Below are 16,574 nucleotides of genomic sequence, written 5' to 3' on the forward strand. Positions count from 1 at the left end.
TCTGGTGCTAAAATTATTGCTCTCATTCCAGCATGTGCAGCGATATGTAACAAGTGTATCGCAATCAACATTTTCATGCATAGGCGCCCCCCCCCACGTGCATTTGTTATTATTATACAGTATTTATAAAGCGCCAATGGTTCGCTCAGCGCTGTACATTACAAAGGGGGACAGAACATGTGACAGAACAATACCAATACAATGCAAAACATGAGGGGATCGAGGGCCCTGGTCTTTTGAGCTTACAATCTAGGAGAGAGGGGATAGTGGTACAGGAGGAGATAGCTGTGGGGGATGGAGTGGTAGGAAGAGTGGAGGAGGTCGGCAGGTTAGTAAGGGGTGGGGTAGGCTTCCCTGAAGAGATGGGTTTTCAGGGTGCGCCTAAAGGAGAGGAGAGTAGGTGATAATCTGATGGGTTGGGGCAGGGAGTTCCAGAGGATGGGTGACAACCTGGAGAAGTCCTGGAGGCGGGCAAGGGAGGAGGAGACCAGGGAACTAGAGAGAAGGAGGTCTTGTGAGGAGCGGAGTGTGCATGCTGGGAGGTACTTGGATATTAGGTCAGTGATGTAGTACGGGGCAGTATGGTGGACAGCTTTGTACGTCAGTGTTAGGATTTTGAATTTGATCCGTTGCGCAATTGGAAGCCAGTGGAGGGATTGGCAGAGGGGGGTGGCGGAGATGGAGGAAAGGTGAATGAGTCTGGCAGCCGTATTCAGGATCGACTGAAGCGGGGGTAGCCAGCGGCGAGGCAGGCCAGTGAGGAGGGAGTTGCAGTAGTCGAGTCGTGATATAATGAGGGAGTGGATGAGCTGTTTAGTGGTTTCTGGGGTTAGGAACGTGCGTATTTTGGCAATGTTGCGGAGGTGGAGTCTGCAACAGTTTGTTAAAGATTGGACTTGGGGCTGGAAGGATAGGTTGGAGTCCAGAATGACACCAAGTACTCTGGCCTGCGGGGCGGGTTTGATGGTGGCGTTGTTGGATGTGACGGAGAAGTCAATGGGGGGAAGACAAGAAACTCGGTTTTGGAGAGGTTCAGTTTAAGGAAGTGGAGCGACATCCAGTCTGATATGTCACTCAGTAGGTGTGTGATTGGGGCGGAGACTGAGGGGGTGAGGTGGGGGGTTGAGAGATAGATTTGTGTGTCGTCGGCATAGAGGTGGTAGTTGAAGCCGTGAGAGTGTATGAGTTGGCCAAGGGAGGAGGTGTAGATGGAGAAGAGAAGGGGCCCGAGGACAGAGCCTTGAGGGACCCCAACAGAGAGGGGGAGTGAGGGGGAGGTGGTAGCATTATAGGTAACGCTGAAAGAGCATTGTGACAGGTAGGATGAGAGCCAGGAGAGAGCAGAATCTCTGAGGCCGAGGGAGTGTAGTTTTTTGAGGAGGAGGGGGTGATCGACTTTGTCGAAGGCCGCAGAGAGGTCAAGGAGTAGGAGCACTGAATAGTGGCCATTAGCTTTGGCGGTTAGCACGTCGTTGGAGAGTTTGAGTAAGGCAGTTTCGGTGGAGTGTAGGGGACGGAAGCCGGACTGTAGGGGATCGAGGAGGTTGTTGTCGTTGAGGTGAGAGCTTAGGCGGGCATAGACTAGGCGCTCGAGGAGTTTAGATGTAAATTTGAGCAGGGAGATGGGTCTGAGGTTGTTCGGGTCATTGGGGTCCAGGGAGGGCTTTTTAAGTATGGGGGTGATGTGTGCATGTTTCAGAGGGGAGGGGAAAGTGCCGGAGGAGAGGGAGAGATTAAAGATGTGGGTGAGGGAGCGTAGGATGGAGGGGGAGGGAGGTCGTAGGAGTTGTGAGGGGATAGGGTCAAGGGGGCAGGTGGTGAGGCGGGCATCAGAGAGGATCTTGGAGACTTCCTCGATGGTAGTAAGGTCAAAGGTGTGGAGTGTTGGGGGGTCTTCAGTATGAGGAATGTAGGGTGAGGTGGAAGTGGAGGTCAGAGCAGTGGTGGGGCCGTGGGAGAGGGGTGATGAGGGGGTAGTTGAGTGAGGGGGAACGGGGTTGGAGGGAGTTTGAGCAGCGATGAAGTCCCTGCGGGTTATGTCGAGGGAGAGGGGGGGTGAGGGGGTAGCTGTGTGAGAGGGGACGGATTGAGAGGGCGTGTGAGTTGCGGCGATGTCCTTGCGAATTGTGTCAATCTTGTTTTTGAAGTGATTGGCAATCTCAAGGGCAGTAAGTGAGGTGCTGGGTGGAGGTGGGGTTGGCGAGAGTAGAGAGTTGAAGTTGGAGAAGAGTCGGCGAGGATTGGAGGAGAGGGCCTTGATGAGGGTCAGGAAGTAGGCTTGTTTGGCTGTGTGGAGGGAGGAGGTGTAGGTGTGGATAGCAGATTTGTAACGGGTGAAGGCTTGTTGGGATTTGGTTTTGCGCCACAGTCGCTCCAGGGCACGACTGTGTCGTTTGAGGGTTTTGCTGTGATCAGTCTGCCAGGGCTGGAGCGGTCAGGGTCTGATGTTGCGTGTGGTTAAAGGCACTAGTGAGTCAAGAGCTGTTGACAGTGCATTGTTGTAGGCAGTCATAGCCAAGTTGGGGCAAGACAGGGGGAGGATGCTGTCGTGGAGTTGATCAGCTGCAGAGTGGAGGGGGGCAGGGTTAAGGTTGCGGAGGTTACGGCTGGTAGTAGTGTGACATTTGGAGGGGTAGGCGTTGGAGGATGAGGCGATAGAGAAGGTAATCAGGTTGTGGTCAGAGAGAGGGAAGGAGGTGTTAGTGAGGTTGTGGGGAGCGCAGCGGTCGGAGAAGACGAGATCAAGGATATTACCGTTGGAGTGGGTGGTGGATTGTATGCACTGTGCAAGTGCAAAGGAGGAGGTTAAGTGGAGGAGATGGGATGTGTCCGGGTTGTCGAGGTTGACAGGGATGTTGAAATCCCCAAGGATGATGATGGGTAGCTCAGAGGAGAGGAAGAAGGGTAGCCAGGAGGAAGAGTCATCCAGGAAGCGGGATATGGATCCAGGAGGCCGGTATATCACAGCAATCTTCAGGGGGGTTGGGGAGAATAGTTGGACGCAGTGGGCCTCGAAGGAGGAGAAGGATAAGGAGGGGGGGTTTGGGAGGACTCGGAAGGTGCTCTGCGGTGACAGGAGCAGACCAACCCCACCACCTTTACGACCGTTAGGCCTGGGTGAATGGGTTCAGGTGAGACCTCAGTAGGAGAGTGCAGCAGAGGAGGTAGAGTCAGTGGGCTGGATCCAGGTTTCTGTGATCGCTAGGAGGTTGAGGGAGCGGGAAACAAAGAGGTCGTGGATGGCGGTAAGCTTGTTGCTCACTGATCGGGCGTTCAGGAGTGCACATGAAAACGGGGGGGGGGAGATTTTAGGGAGCAGGGGGACAGATACTAAGTTACGGGGGTTGCGGCAGGATGTGGAGGCGGGAGGGTGTTGTGCGGGTGAGGGAGGTGGTGGAGGGCCAGGATTCGGGGAGATGTCCCCTGCGGTTAGGAGGAGGAGAAGGGTGAGAAAGGCGGCATGGGAGCGGGATGTGCAGGAGCGTGAGAAACTACTAGTGGTGGTGTTCTGGTCAGTGGGAGAGTGGACTAATAGGAGGAGGTGGTGGGTGCCGTAGAGAGGTGAAGGAAGTAGTGAGGACACAATATACAAATGTTTGGGAGGAGCAGAGGGATATAGTGAATGGATTTTGGGAACAGAGGAGAGGAAAATGAGAAGGAGGAGTGAAAGAGGCATTTTAGGGAGGTGATGAGAGCAGTAGTAGGGAGATGATAGCAATGAGGGGGAGATGTGGAATTTTGGGGTGGAGCAGAGGGGTAAAGAAATGAGATTTGGGAACAGAGGATAGTAATATGATAAGGAGAAGAGGGGGTGTATTATATAAAGGTACACGGAGTGGGACTCAGGTATGTAAGAGAGGTTTTCCAGGGTGATTGCTTGCAGTCTGTCCAGCATGCAGTAGAGTTTCATGCTGTTGTTGTGTCTTCCTGCTGCTTAAGTTCCCCCGCTTTAGTTCAACTGCTGTGTTTAACTGCTTCGCACTCGTTCAAAGCAGCACTCAATCAAAAGCAGCACCCCATCAGAGACTGTGCCCCCCATCAGTGATCTCCCCCCATGAGCTGATTTACGTTTGTAGATGCGTATATGTGGGGGTGGGGGCCTCAAAATGTTTTTTTTTTGGGTGGATGATTTTATGTGCTTGGGTGTAGCTTTAATTTTTTACAATTAAAGATTTTTGATCACATGGGGACAAAAAGTCCCCTATGTGATGATTTTTTGGGGACAGGTTCACTATAATGAGATATCCAGGGTCAAAAAGACCCTGCATGTCTCCTCTTGCTCTACTGAATGAAATGCAGCGCAGATCATATTGCATTACAATTTTTCTCAGCCTTGATGGCTGGGGAAATGGACAATGGGGACCCGGAAGTGACATCATACTCATCACTTCCAGGTCAGGATCAAGATGGGGCGAAGGACATGTGTTCGCGCCTTCCTCACCTCTACCTGATGGCACCCTCTATGCTGAACCCAGGCCCACGGATGGGCAAGCGGAGGCCGGGATACATAGGGGTGAGGGGGTGTGAGGAAGCATTCGGGTGGCTTCCATCTGACAAATAAACCCTACTGCTTGCCTGCAGCAGGGCTAAATGTTAAAAAGAAACTTCCTGCCCAGCACCCGGAATTTCATGTAACGGGCGTCGGGTGATATGAATTGTGCATCCCTGTGGTATTATCTTAGTGCTTAGCATGGACAACTTACTTGGCTGCTTCTTTTTCTTTTACAGGAGAGGATAAATCAGCTTCTTCTGTATCTTCATGTCCTCTTCCCAGAATTATTCTTCTCCTTGAAACCAGTAAATGCATTTCATATATCATTGGCATATAATTGGTATACCTTTCCATTTTGCACTTCAGATATTTATAAAGGAAACACAGGGATTCAGGATAGTGCTGGGCAATTACAGGATTCTTTGATAATTTGTAAGGTCAATGTAAGTAATATGATTGTGTAGACTCTTTCAGGATTTTAATTTAGCCATCACTGTCAGAGGGTCCTACATTCTAATGCATGAAAAGGTCCTGGCAAATCCTTCCTTTTCTAACCTGTCATGCCTTCTCACCCATTAATTATGTTAGAATTATCTGAAAGCATTTTCTGTACATATTTAGCCACATATGTGATAAAATCCTTTTAGCTTAAACAATTTTATAAAAATAATTCAGTATAGCGAGAGCGGTCCTTCAAATATGGAAATAGCTCCCATGAACACCAGTGAAAAAAAACAATTGTGGCTCTGAACTGTACATACAGTAATCCTGTGGCTCTGATTGTAGTGATGTAATAGTGGTTTCTCCAGGAATGCCCACAGACAGCATGTGAAATTTAAAGAAAAACTTTAGTGTATTTACAGTTTTAGATATATGGTATATGCAGGAGTGATTTGCTTAATGCAAACATTTTCTTCTCAGGGTTAGTGTAAACATTTAAAGATTACCTCCAATAAAATAAAAACTTTCCCTTGAAGTGGGCCTGCCCCTGCACTGCAAGGCTTAAACACTCATTTATGTATTGGGGATGGGAAAATCACTTTTACTTACATCCAATCCTTAACTCCCCCAACAGACATATCTCCACCATGCTCTGGCATTGAACTGTTCCTTGGCTTCCCCAGGGCTAGAGGCCCTGCATCAATCTAGTTGACATCAGAGGGCATCCAACCACTGGAGTGCAGGGGAAAAGAGGTTGCCAGTACTGGTGTCTTGCAGTATGGAGGAGCCTGTGGGAGCGGAAGATTGGGTAACTAAAACTGCCTTTCTACATCCCCTAGATATAATCAAGCATTCAACCTTTATAGTGTGAATGCAGCCCTACAACAGAGGGTATTTGATTTTTCTGGAGTTCAGCTTGAAAAACAAAAAACATGTAGCTCTCTATCTATCTCAGTTGGTACAGGGAACATTCATATTTGCTCATTATGCATGCAAGTCTCTGCTTTCTGCTTAGTAGTTCAATATAGGAATTGCTTTACTACTTTTTTGTCTCAGTGCAAGTCTGACCTGACTGATAGCAATAGGCTGTCGATAAAGCTACATGGGCTGATCTGAAATCTTTATGAGATTCTAATCCCATTTTCTGATCTACAGATAGCCAACAAGGGAAAATGTAAAAATGTTAAAGACATACAAAAAAATTACTTTCAGATAGTGTACAATACCTAACAACTTACTGAAAATATACTATCCTGGGGCCAATATGGTAGCATACATGTGGTAGTTCATTCTGTTATTAACTACTAACAGCACTAACGATGATCATAAATGTTTCCCTCAGACAAAATACCCTTATTCTCTCTTTTATCCTCAACATTCTCAGACTAAGGTTTTTGCCAACCATTTTTCTTACTGCTGGTAAAAGCATCCATTCAGGTGCAGCCTCTCCTGGATGAAGTCTTAGTCTCTAGGTTTTTTTTCAGTTGCAGGGTTTTTTTTTTCATTTTCTGTGCTTGCTCTATGCCCTTTTTCTGCCATTTCAGTTTCTCCTTTATGAGACCCTTTTTTCACCATCTAGTTCCTGGCTCCTCCTCTTAATCTGCCTCTCTGCCTGATTTCTGGAGTACACATTTCTTCCAGGTTGTGGCCCCTTCTACCTGTGAGGTTGTTATGCTGGATAGGCTTAGAGCCATGGCAGCTAACTTGTGGATGGTAAAGGCTGCCTGGCTACAGCGGCCCAAGAAGATGGGGGAAGCCAGCTCTAATAAGGCAGGCTGCCCTATTTAAAGCCTGTCAGCAGAATGGACATGTCAAGCTGCTGTTGCAGGAAGCTCTTTCCAAGGTTTTCCTTATATGCCTGTTCTGGTTTGCATATAAATGTTCCATGCAAGCCTCACTTGTCTTTTTTTCTGAGATCCAACTCTTTCTGAGTTGCATGATACATACTCTTCACAAAAGAGAACCTTGCACTTCTGTTTGGTATGAGTGTGGGTCTGGCTGTATAGTTTTTCCCTCAGAACCAAAATAGAGCCTCTAATTGCTGCATCCTATCTGCTTGAAACCCTTCTCACATATCTTTAAACAAAAGATCCAGAGATAATTCCTGATTGCCTAGAGGGCATGATTACTCATCTTCAAATTTGTACAATTTTCATTTCCATTACACAAGTTCTTCTACCCTCCTGAAGGTGTTCCAATTATGAAAAATGCTGCGCATGTAGGGCTGATCTTCTGCTGGACAAACTAATGTGCTCCTCCAAGTTTGCAGATGTAGCTAGAAACAAGAATGCTGAATGAAAGATATTATGTTGATGATAAGTGGTGGATGATTGCAGGATCCTCTCTATGGTAAAGAAAAACCCAGTCACAACATCCAGACAAGTGAAGAACACTCTCCAGGAGGTGGGAGTATCATTGTCAAAGTCTACAATCAAGAGAAGACTTCACGAGAGCAAATACAGAGGGTTCACCACAAGGTGCAAACCATTCATGAGCCTGAAGAATAGAAAAGCCAGATTAGACTTTGCCAAAAACATCTAAAAAAAGCCAGACCAGTTCTGGAAAAGCATTCTTTGGACGAATGAAACTAAGATTAACCTGTACCAGAATAAGGGGAAGAAAAAATGTGGAGAAGGCTTGGAAGAGCTCATGATCCAAAGCACACAACATCATCTGTAAAACATGGAGGTAGTGTGATGGCATGGGCATGCATGGCTTCCAGTGGCACTGGGTCATTGGTGTTTATTGATGATGTGACAGAAGACAGAAGCAGCCGGATGAATTCTGAAGTGTTTAGAGATATACTGTCAGCACAGATTCAGCCAAATGCAGCAAAGTTGATTGGATGGCGCTTCACAGTACAGATGGACAATGATCCAAAACACACTGCAAAAGCAACTCAGGAGCTTTTGAAGGAAAAGAAGTAGAATATTCTGTAATGGCCGAGTCAATCACCTGATCTCAAACCAACTGAGCATGCATTTCACTTGCTGAAGGCAAAACTAAAGGCAAAAAGACCCACAAACAAAGAACAACTGAAGACAGCTGCAGTTAGAGCCTGGCAAAGTATCAGAAAGGAGGAAACTCAGTCTTTGGTAATGTCCATGGGTTCCAGACTTCAGGCAGTCATTGCCAGTAAAGACTTCTCAACAAAATATTAAAAATGAACATTTTATTTATAATTATATTTATTTTTCCAATTACATTTGAGCCCCTGAAAAATGAGTCTGCACTTCAAATTCATTTGGATTGTTTTGTTTTAATTTATTCTGGTGGCACAGCCTAACATTTTTTGCTGGCTGATAGCTAAAAAGAGTGGGAATTGGAGAGTGAAAAAGTTTTACTTTTGACTACTGGTGATTGCTGGTGCTTGTAGTTGTTTTATTTTCTTCTTTGAGTCTTGCTAAAAGCTTTTACTTTTTTAAATCAATTTTTTTCTGTCACTTTTTAAACAGCATTTTTTTCCTTCCTTTCCTAATCTTCCTTCAGTCTGCTAATTAAGGGGAGGGGATAATTGGTCAGAGGTGATACAGGTAGTATATAACTTGCTGTAGAGCTCACTCTGAGGATGCCTGTATTTTGCTTGCTGGACCTTTGACTAATGCCCCATACACACTATAAGAAAATCGGACGAACGTATTCATCCGACGAGCAATCGTGCAATTTTCTGACGGTGTGTATATCATTTTCGACAGTCGATTCTGATCTTACAAATGAAAATTAACAATAGTGCAAACATCAAAATTTTTGTCGTTTGGGAACAGAACAAGTGATTTTCGTTTAATGTGTACAGTTTTCGTATGAGAAGAATTGGATACGAAAGACCGCGCATAATCGGAAGCTGCTTATGACCCGGAAGAACCTGAAGAAAATAAACACCATGGAATACTCGTAGCATTACAGCCATTAATGTCAATAATGTCATTAAACAGTTTTCTTCACCCAACCCCCAAAAAACAAACATTACATATGTCACTGCATCACAATGAATGTGTGCGTTTGCAAGTTGTTGTAAAAATAAAACCACAAATAAAAATTATATGTTTTCAACAATAACTTTACAATTCACTATGTACCATGATACAAAAATAACCACTTTTTGTCTTTTTCCTCTGTTGCCTTTGTATGGCCAAAATTCCAAAACCCATAATGACAATTGCAGTATCTTCAGAACATTCGGATACGGTATCCATGACTATTCCGAAAATTCGTCACGAAAGATCCGTCGCTGAGGGAAAACAAAAATGGCACCGAAAGGTGTGGCTACAGGGGAACACGTACATTACATCATTTCCACAGCTACGCTACGGCGTTCGTACGCAATGTCTTTATAGCGTACAATATTCTCATGCATAAAAGCACATCATTTTTGACCAGCAGCGTACAATCAATGATAACCGGACGATCGTTTGTCCGATTTTCTTATAGTGTGTACGGGGCATAAGTGGACATTTGGTAAGTGGAGTTAAAAAACCGGAGTTGAAAACAGGATATTATAACAGGAGTCTACTAATCTGTAAGTGACAACTGATATTTTCTATTAATATTGTAACTGGGATAATGTGTGCTAGCAGGGTTGAAGGTTTTGTGCAGTGCACAGTGTGCCACATGTATGCAACAAGGGAGCAACAGCTCCAAGATGGATACCGCAGATGTGAGTGGGCTGCCCTTCTGGAAACTCAAGTTAGAGATCTGGAAGAGCAAGTTGCAACACTGGGCAGAACCGACAACCTTAAAAGGGGTCTTCTGCTCTCTGTGTAGGTAGCTAATGTGATTGATGTGGAGGGCAGAGGGGCTAATCAGGATTATCAGGTAGGAAGATGGGTTACTGTAATGAGAGTGAGTGGTAGGGGCTCACAGAAAAGGAAGGCTGTGCACCCAAACAGATTTGCCAAGTTGGGTAAAGATGTGGGGTGGCAAGCTGAGGGGTGTCAGCCCTGGATGTCACTGCTATCCCTAACAGCCGGGAGGGCAGACCATCTGGGAAGGGTGGTGAGGGTAGTGCAGGAAGGTCTAGACAGCTAGTGGTAGTAGGGGATTCTATAATCAAAAGGACTGATAGAATAATTTGTCACCAGGATCGCCTCAACCAAATGGTTTGCTGTCTCCCTGGTGCCAGGGTTCGGCATGTGGTTGATGAATTACTGGGAGGAGCTGGGCATGACCCAGCTGTCTTGGTCCATGTTGGAACCAATGACAGAATACATGGAAGGTGAAGGCTCCTTAAGAATCAATTTAAAGAACTAGGCTGCAAGTTGAAGGGAAGGACCTCCAAGGTGATATTCTCTGAAATATTACCTGTGCCATGCGCAACTCAGGAAAGACAGGGAGATTAGAGAACTCAATGCATGGCTAAAGACCTGGTGTAGGAGGGAAAGATTTGGATTTCTAGAGCACTGGGCTGACTTTTCATTGGGGTGCAACCTATATGCTAGAGATGGTTTGTACCTAAATGGAAGGGGGTCTGCTGTGCTGGGATATAGGTTTATGGGAAGGCTGGAGGAGTATTTAACTAGGATCAAGGAGGGAGAGAGAATTGGATTACAACGGAGTAGTTAGATCAGACAGAGGTCAGTACTTATTGGTGGGTGGAATGGGGAAAGATGTGGGGAAGGCTATGGCAGATTATAAGAAGGTTCCCATGTTACAAACAACCAGTGGAATTGGTACCATTTGTATGAAAATAAAAAATATGCAAAATACGTGGGCACAAGGTGTCAATGAATTAAAGTGTTTGTTCACCAATTCCAGAAGTCTGCTAAGCAAAATAGTGAGTTGGAAGCTTTAGTACATGAACAGAACTATGATTTAATTGGTATTGCTGAATCTTGGCTTCATTCTTCACAAGACTAGGCCATTAATATTCCTGGCTATGTCCTCTTTCAGAGAGACAGGGTAAATAGGAAAGCTGGTGGTGTCTGTCTCTATGTGAGAAGTGATCTCAGACCAAGTGTGAAAGAATCCTAGTTGATGGAGAGTGTGATGAGGCTGAAGTATTATGGGTGGAACTGCACATGGGGGTGCATACTACAAAGGTAATCATTGGAGTTTGTCATAGGCCTCCCAGTACTAATGAGGAGGTGGAGACTCAGCTCCTTGCACAGTTCGAAAGGGCTACAAGGGCTGGGACAGTGATAATGATGGGAGATTTTAACTACCCGGAAATTGACTGGAGTAATGGTACTGCAGGAACAGTTAAAGGACAAACATTTATAAACCTACTACATGACAATTTTATGGTACAGTTCATAGAGGCCCCAACTAGGAATGATGCTCTGCTGGACCTGGTAATCTCAAACCATGCACAGATTATTACAAATGTCCATATAAAAGAACATTTGGGTAACAGTGACCATAACATGATTTAATTTATTGTTAGCTGTAAACAGCAAGCACATACAGGAAAAATAAAAACACTCAATTTTAAGAGATCTAATTTTCCAAGGCTGAGAGCTGCTCTCCAAGACTTAAACTGGGAGGGAATATTGGCATCAATGAACACAACACAGAAATGGGAGTTCTTCAAAAAGACTGTATGTGATCACACTGCAAAATACAGTTGTGTTCAAATAATAGCAGTGTGTTGAATAAAGTGAATAAAGCTCAAAATCCTTCTAATAGCTTTTATTTCCATACACACAAATGCATTGGGAATACTACACATTCTATTTCAAATCAAAACATGAAGAAAAATATATCAAATTTGTGTTGTTCCTCTAAGAAAATTGAAGAAAAGTGAATATTAGACTGTTCAAAAAAAATAGCTGTGTTTGTATTCTTCTTTACAAACTCAAACATTCACTATATAAACTGAAAAATGTTTGAAGATTTTGCTTTCCTTTGAATCACTTAATTAATATTTAGTTGTATAAGCACTGTTTCTGAGAACTGCTGTACATCTGTGTTGCATGGAGTCAACCAACTTCTGGCACCTGTGAACAGGTATTCCAGCCCAGGATGATTGGACTACATTCCACAGTTCTTCTCTATTTCTTGGTTTTGCTTCAGAAACTGCATTTTTGATGTCACCCCAAAAGTTTTCTATTGGATTAAGATCCGGGGATTGGGCTGGCCACTCCATAACGTCAATCTTGTTGGTCTGGATCCAAGATGTTGCATGTTTACTGGTGTGTTTTGGGTCGTTGTCTTGTTGGAACACCCATTTCAAGGGCATTTCCTCTTCAGCATAAGACAGCATGACCTCTTCAAGTATTCTGATATATTCAAACTGATCCATGATCCCTGGTATGCGATAAATAGGCCCAACACCGTAGTATGAGAAACATCCCCATATCATGATGCTTGCGCAACCATGCTTCACTGTCTTCACAGTGTACTGTGGCTTGAATTCAGTGTTTGGGGGTTGTCTGACAAACTGTCTTGGGCCACTAGACCCAAAAAGAACAATCTTACTTTCATCAGTCCACAAAATGTTTCGCCATTTCTCTTTAGGCCAGTCAATGTGCTCGTTGGCAAATTGTAACCTCTTCAGCACGTCTTTTTTTCAACAGTGGGACTTTGCGGGGCTTCTTGCAGATAGCTTGGCTTCACATAGGCATTTTCTAATTGTAACAGTACTCACAGGTAACTTTAGACCTTCTTTGATCTTCTGTCAAGGTCCTACCTTTTCCCAGAGGTTATGTTACTCCATGTGCTAGCATCCATCTTGGATTTCTGCTGAGCATGATGGGAATCTTTTATGCCTTCAGGTCTCTGAGGTCCATCCCCCAGAGGGGTGTGGCTGAGTACATATAAGCCTGGGATCCGCACATGCTCTTTGCACTTGTGTCTTGTGTCTTTGTCTTGCTACAGCTCTGTGTATACGCTCGTGACTCTTCTGGTATTCTGACTAAGACCATTCTCTGTGTTTCCCTTTGATCTGACCTTCCGTTGCTGAACCCGGCCCGTGACCTGTGATTCTCTGTCTACTGTTCTGTACTGTTTTGTCCCGTTGTTATTGACCCGGCTTGCCTGACTACGCTATTGTCATTCTCACCAGCTACACGCCATTGGCGGCGGCCATTACCGCAGCTGGGGTGTCTCGGGGGCCGCGACCTGGTCCCTGGCTGTGTCAAGTCCATCCCCACCATCAGGGGCCCTGGTGAAGGGCAGCCTGGGACTTAGACTCCGCGCCCTGAGGGACTCCGGTCTGTTGGTGGTGGTTGTCGTCAGCCAGTGCGTTACCCTGCCACTAGGCCTACCTGTCCGTTCCACAGCCCTGCCCTGACATCTTCCTGGAGCTGATTGTTGGCTGAGTCCTTGCCATTTTGGCTATACTTCTATCCATTCAAATGGTAGTTTTTCGCTTTCTTCCACATCTTTCAGGTTTTGGTTGCCATTTTAAAGCATTTGCGACCATTATAACAACTTATCATTTTCTGCACTTCTTTATATGTTTTCCCCTCTCCAATCAACTTTTTATTCAAGGTACCCTGTTCTTCTGAACAATGTCTGGAACGACCCATTTTCCTCAGAATTTCAGAGAGAAATGCACTGTAACCAGCATGTACAACATTTGCTGCCTTCCTTCCTTAAATAAGGGCAATAATTGCCACCTGTGTTTCAAAGAATGAATGACTTCACTAATAGAACTCCACACTACTATTATTTTGAACATGCCCCTTTCAATTAGTGATTCAATTACACAGAATCAGCAGCATTATGTCATGACTGTTGGGTCTGTTGGATTTCTATTACTCTACTACACCTGCTAGTAAATTTGCCATGTAGAAATATCATTTCTACCAAAAACAGTGATTGATCAGGTTAGTGATGTCTGACTGCTATTATATTGAACACAACTATATATTCCCATGGGCAACAAGTTTAAAAGGCTAAAAATCGAACTTATATGGCTTATGGCCAAAGTTAAAAAAAGCTATAGATAATAAGAAAAGAACTTTTATTAAATATAAAAATGAAGGAACGCTATCATCGTTTAAACATTATAAAGAGTATATCAGAATATGCAAAAAGGAAATAAAGGCCGCAAAAATTGAAAACGAATTACAGATTGCAAAGGATAGCAGGACCAACCCCAAAAAATTCTTCAAATATATTAATATTAAAAAGATCCAGTCCAAACATGTAGGCCCTTTACAAAATAATCTAGAGTGGGTGACTGAGGACAAAGAGAAGGCAAATGTATTAAATACTTGTTCAGCTCTGTGTATACAAAGGAGTATGGGGAAGCTCTTCTCCATAATGGGCATGGTATTGACACAGCTCCAGATGATCCAAATTGGATCACAATTGATATGATCCAAAAATATTTAGACAGAATAAGGCTCCATGTACACTGCAGCTAATAAACTCACGTTTAGGAGCTTTTCTACGTATTTTCAGCAGCCCCTGAACTCTCCCTAATGTTTTCCTATTTGTCCATGTACACTATGTAATTTACAGTCGTTTACAGGCAGTTGAGTTTACAGTCATTTTTTTTTTAACGCACACAACTTGCGTTCAGGAGTGTTTCAAACGCCACACACTGGTAAACATGGCTAACGGTTATAAGCGTTTTGCTCATTTTTTTTAACTCTTCCATTTCCAGATGCTGTCTGGAGCCGTTTTTCATCATGAAAAATGCATGCAAAGCATTTTCCCGGTACTCAAATGGACGTGGTACACCATACTGCTCTCTCTGCTTCGACTCTCTCTATTTCTCTCAAACAGTCTGAAATAGTTAATAATTTACAATTTTCCAGTGTATTCTGGGCATTTGGAAGGTTCTCCTGTGCTTAGCTTTAAAAAACGCTTCTGAACGCAAACGCTCATAAACGCGGCTAAACGCGGTATGCAAATGCAGCAAAACTGACATTTTTTAACCTGTGTTTTCCTGCTGTCAATTTCCAGGGTTCAGAAGAGTTCTCCAAACGTACCATGTACATGGAGCCTAAAGGTAAATAAAGCACCTGGACTGGATGGCATACACCCATGGGTCCTTAAAGAATTGAGCTATGTCATTTCAAAGCCATTGTTTCTCATTTTTAGGGACTCTTTACCACTGGATTGGCGTAAGGCCAATGTGGTGCCAATATTTAAAAAGGGGTCAAAATCTTTATCAAGTAATTATAGACCTGCTAGTTTAACTTCTATATTTGGGAAGATACTGGAGAGTTTAATAAAAGACCACATAGATGAGTTTTTGCATGAAAAAAATATTTTAAGCAACAGACAGCATGGATTTATGAAAGACAGAAGTTGTCAAACAAATCTGATTTCTTTTTATGAGGAGGTGAGCAAAACCTTGGACAGAGGGGTGGCGGTGGACGTGGTATACTTGTATTTTGCAAAAGCGTTTGACACAGTTCCCCGCACACGGCTAATGTGTAAGGTAAAGACTACAGGCTTGGAAAAATCGGTATGTAATTGGATAGAAAACTGACTAAAAGATCGTATTCAGAGAGTAGTGGTTAATGATTCATACTCTGAATGGTCTAGGGTTGTCAGTAGTGTACCTCAAGGTTCAGTGTTGGGACCCTTACGTTTTAATATATTTATAAACGATATAGGGTCTGGGATTATAAATACCATTTCAGTCTTTGCAGATGACACCAAGCTGTGCAGTGGAATAACGTCCTTACAGGATGTCTCCAACTTACAAGCCGACCTCAATGCACTGTTTAATTGGGCAACTATGTGGCAAATGAGGTTTAATGTTGATAAATGTAAGGTTATGCACTTGGGGCTAATAATATGCATGCATCATACATACTAGGGGAATATCCAATTGCCTCTCGGGGGATCAGGAAGGAATATTTTCCCCTGCAGGAGCAAATTGGATCATGCTTTGCTTGGGTTTTTTTTTTGCCTTCCTCTGGATCAACTGTGGGTATAGGATTATAACTTGTTTTTTTTTTTTTTTTTTTTTTTAATGGTTGAACTGGATGGACTTTTGTCTTTTTTTCAGCCAGACTAACTATTTAACTATGTAAGAGCCAAAAGTATGAAAATTGTGCCTGTGTCCAAATATATATGGACCTAACTGTATCTCTGTTTCTATTCATCCTGGTGGTACAACTGGGGAAATCAATGGTGAAGAAGTATCTGGGAGTTCTGGTAGATCACAAGCATAATAATGGCATGCAATGCTAAGCTGCGTTTTTTAAAGTGAGCAAAATCATCTCTTGTATTAAAAGAGGTATAGACTCCAGAGAGAAAGATATCATTTTACCCCTGTACAAATCATTAGTAATACCTCATCTGGAATATGCAGTTCAGTTTAGGGCACCAATTCATAAAAAGAACATTGGGGAACTGGAGAAAGTACAAAGAAGGGCAACCAAACTGATAAGAGTCATGGAGGAGCTCAGCTATGAGGAAAGATTAGAGGAACTGAATTTATTCTCTCTTGAGAAGAGGAGATTAAGGGGGGATAGGATCAACATGTATAAATACATCAGTGGTTCATATAGTGAACTCGGTGTAGAGTTATTCACCCTGAGGTCATCACAGAGGACAAGGGGCAACGTCTGGCGGAAAATACATTTAATCTCCAAACACAGAAAGGTTTCTTCACAGTGAGAGCTGTGAAAAGGTGGAATAGACTCCCTCAAGAGTTGGTTCTGGCCAGCTCAGCGGATTGCTTTAAAAAAGGCCTGGATTCTTTCTTGGAGACACAGAATATAACTGGATACTAACA

The 16,574-nt window shown here is 43.9% G+C and overlaps 1 protein-coding gene across 1 annotated transcript in view; it reads right to left on the bottom strand.

Moving 5' to 3' along the window:
* Positions 1 to 16,574, bottom strand: part of ANKRD44 (ankyrin repeat domain 44) — a 350,654-nt gene that overhangs the window by 129,784 nt on the left and 204,296 nt on the right. Inside the window, exon 15 of the mRNA XM_089692691.1 lies at positions 4,704 to 4,787. Coding sequence (XP_089548817.1) covers positions 4,704 to 4,787 — 84 coding nt within the window. The remainder of the gene's footprint in view (positions 1 to 4,703; positions 4,788 to 16,574) is intronic.

The sequence above is a fragment of the Staurois parvus genome, unplaced genomic scaffold (assembly GCF_062004578.1).
Source record: "Staurois parvus isolate SC_StPar_1 unplaced genomic scaffold, SC_StPar_1.0 ptg000601l, whole genome shotgun sequence".
Classification (NCBI taxonomy): Eukaryota; Metazoa; Chordata; class Amphibia; order Anura; family Ranidae; genus Staurois; species Staurois parvus.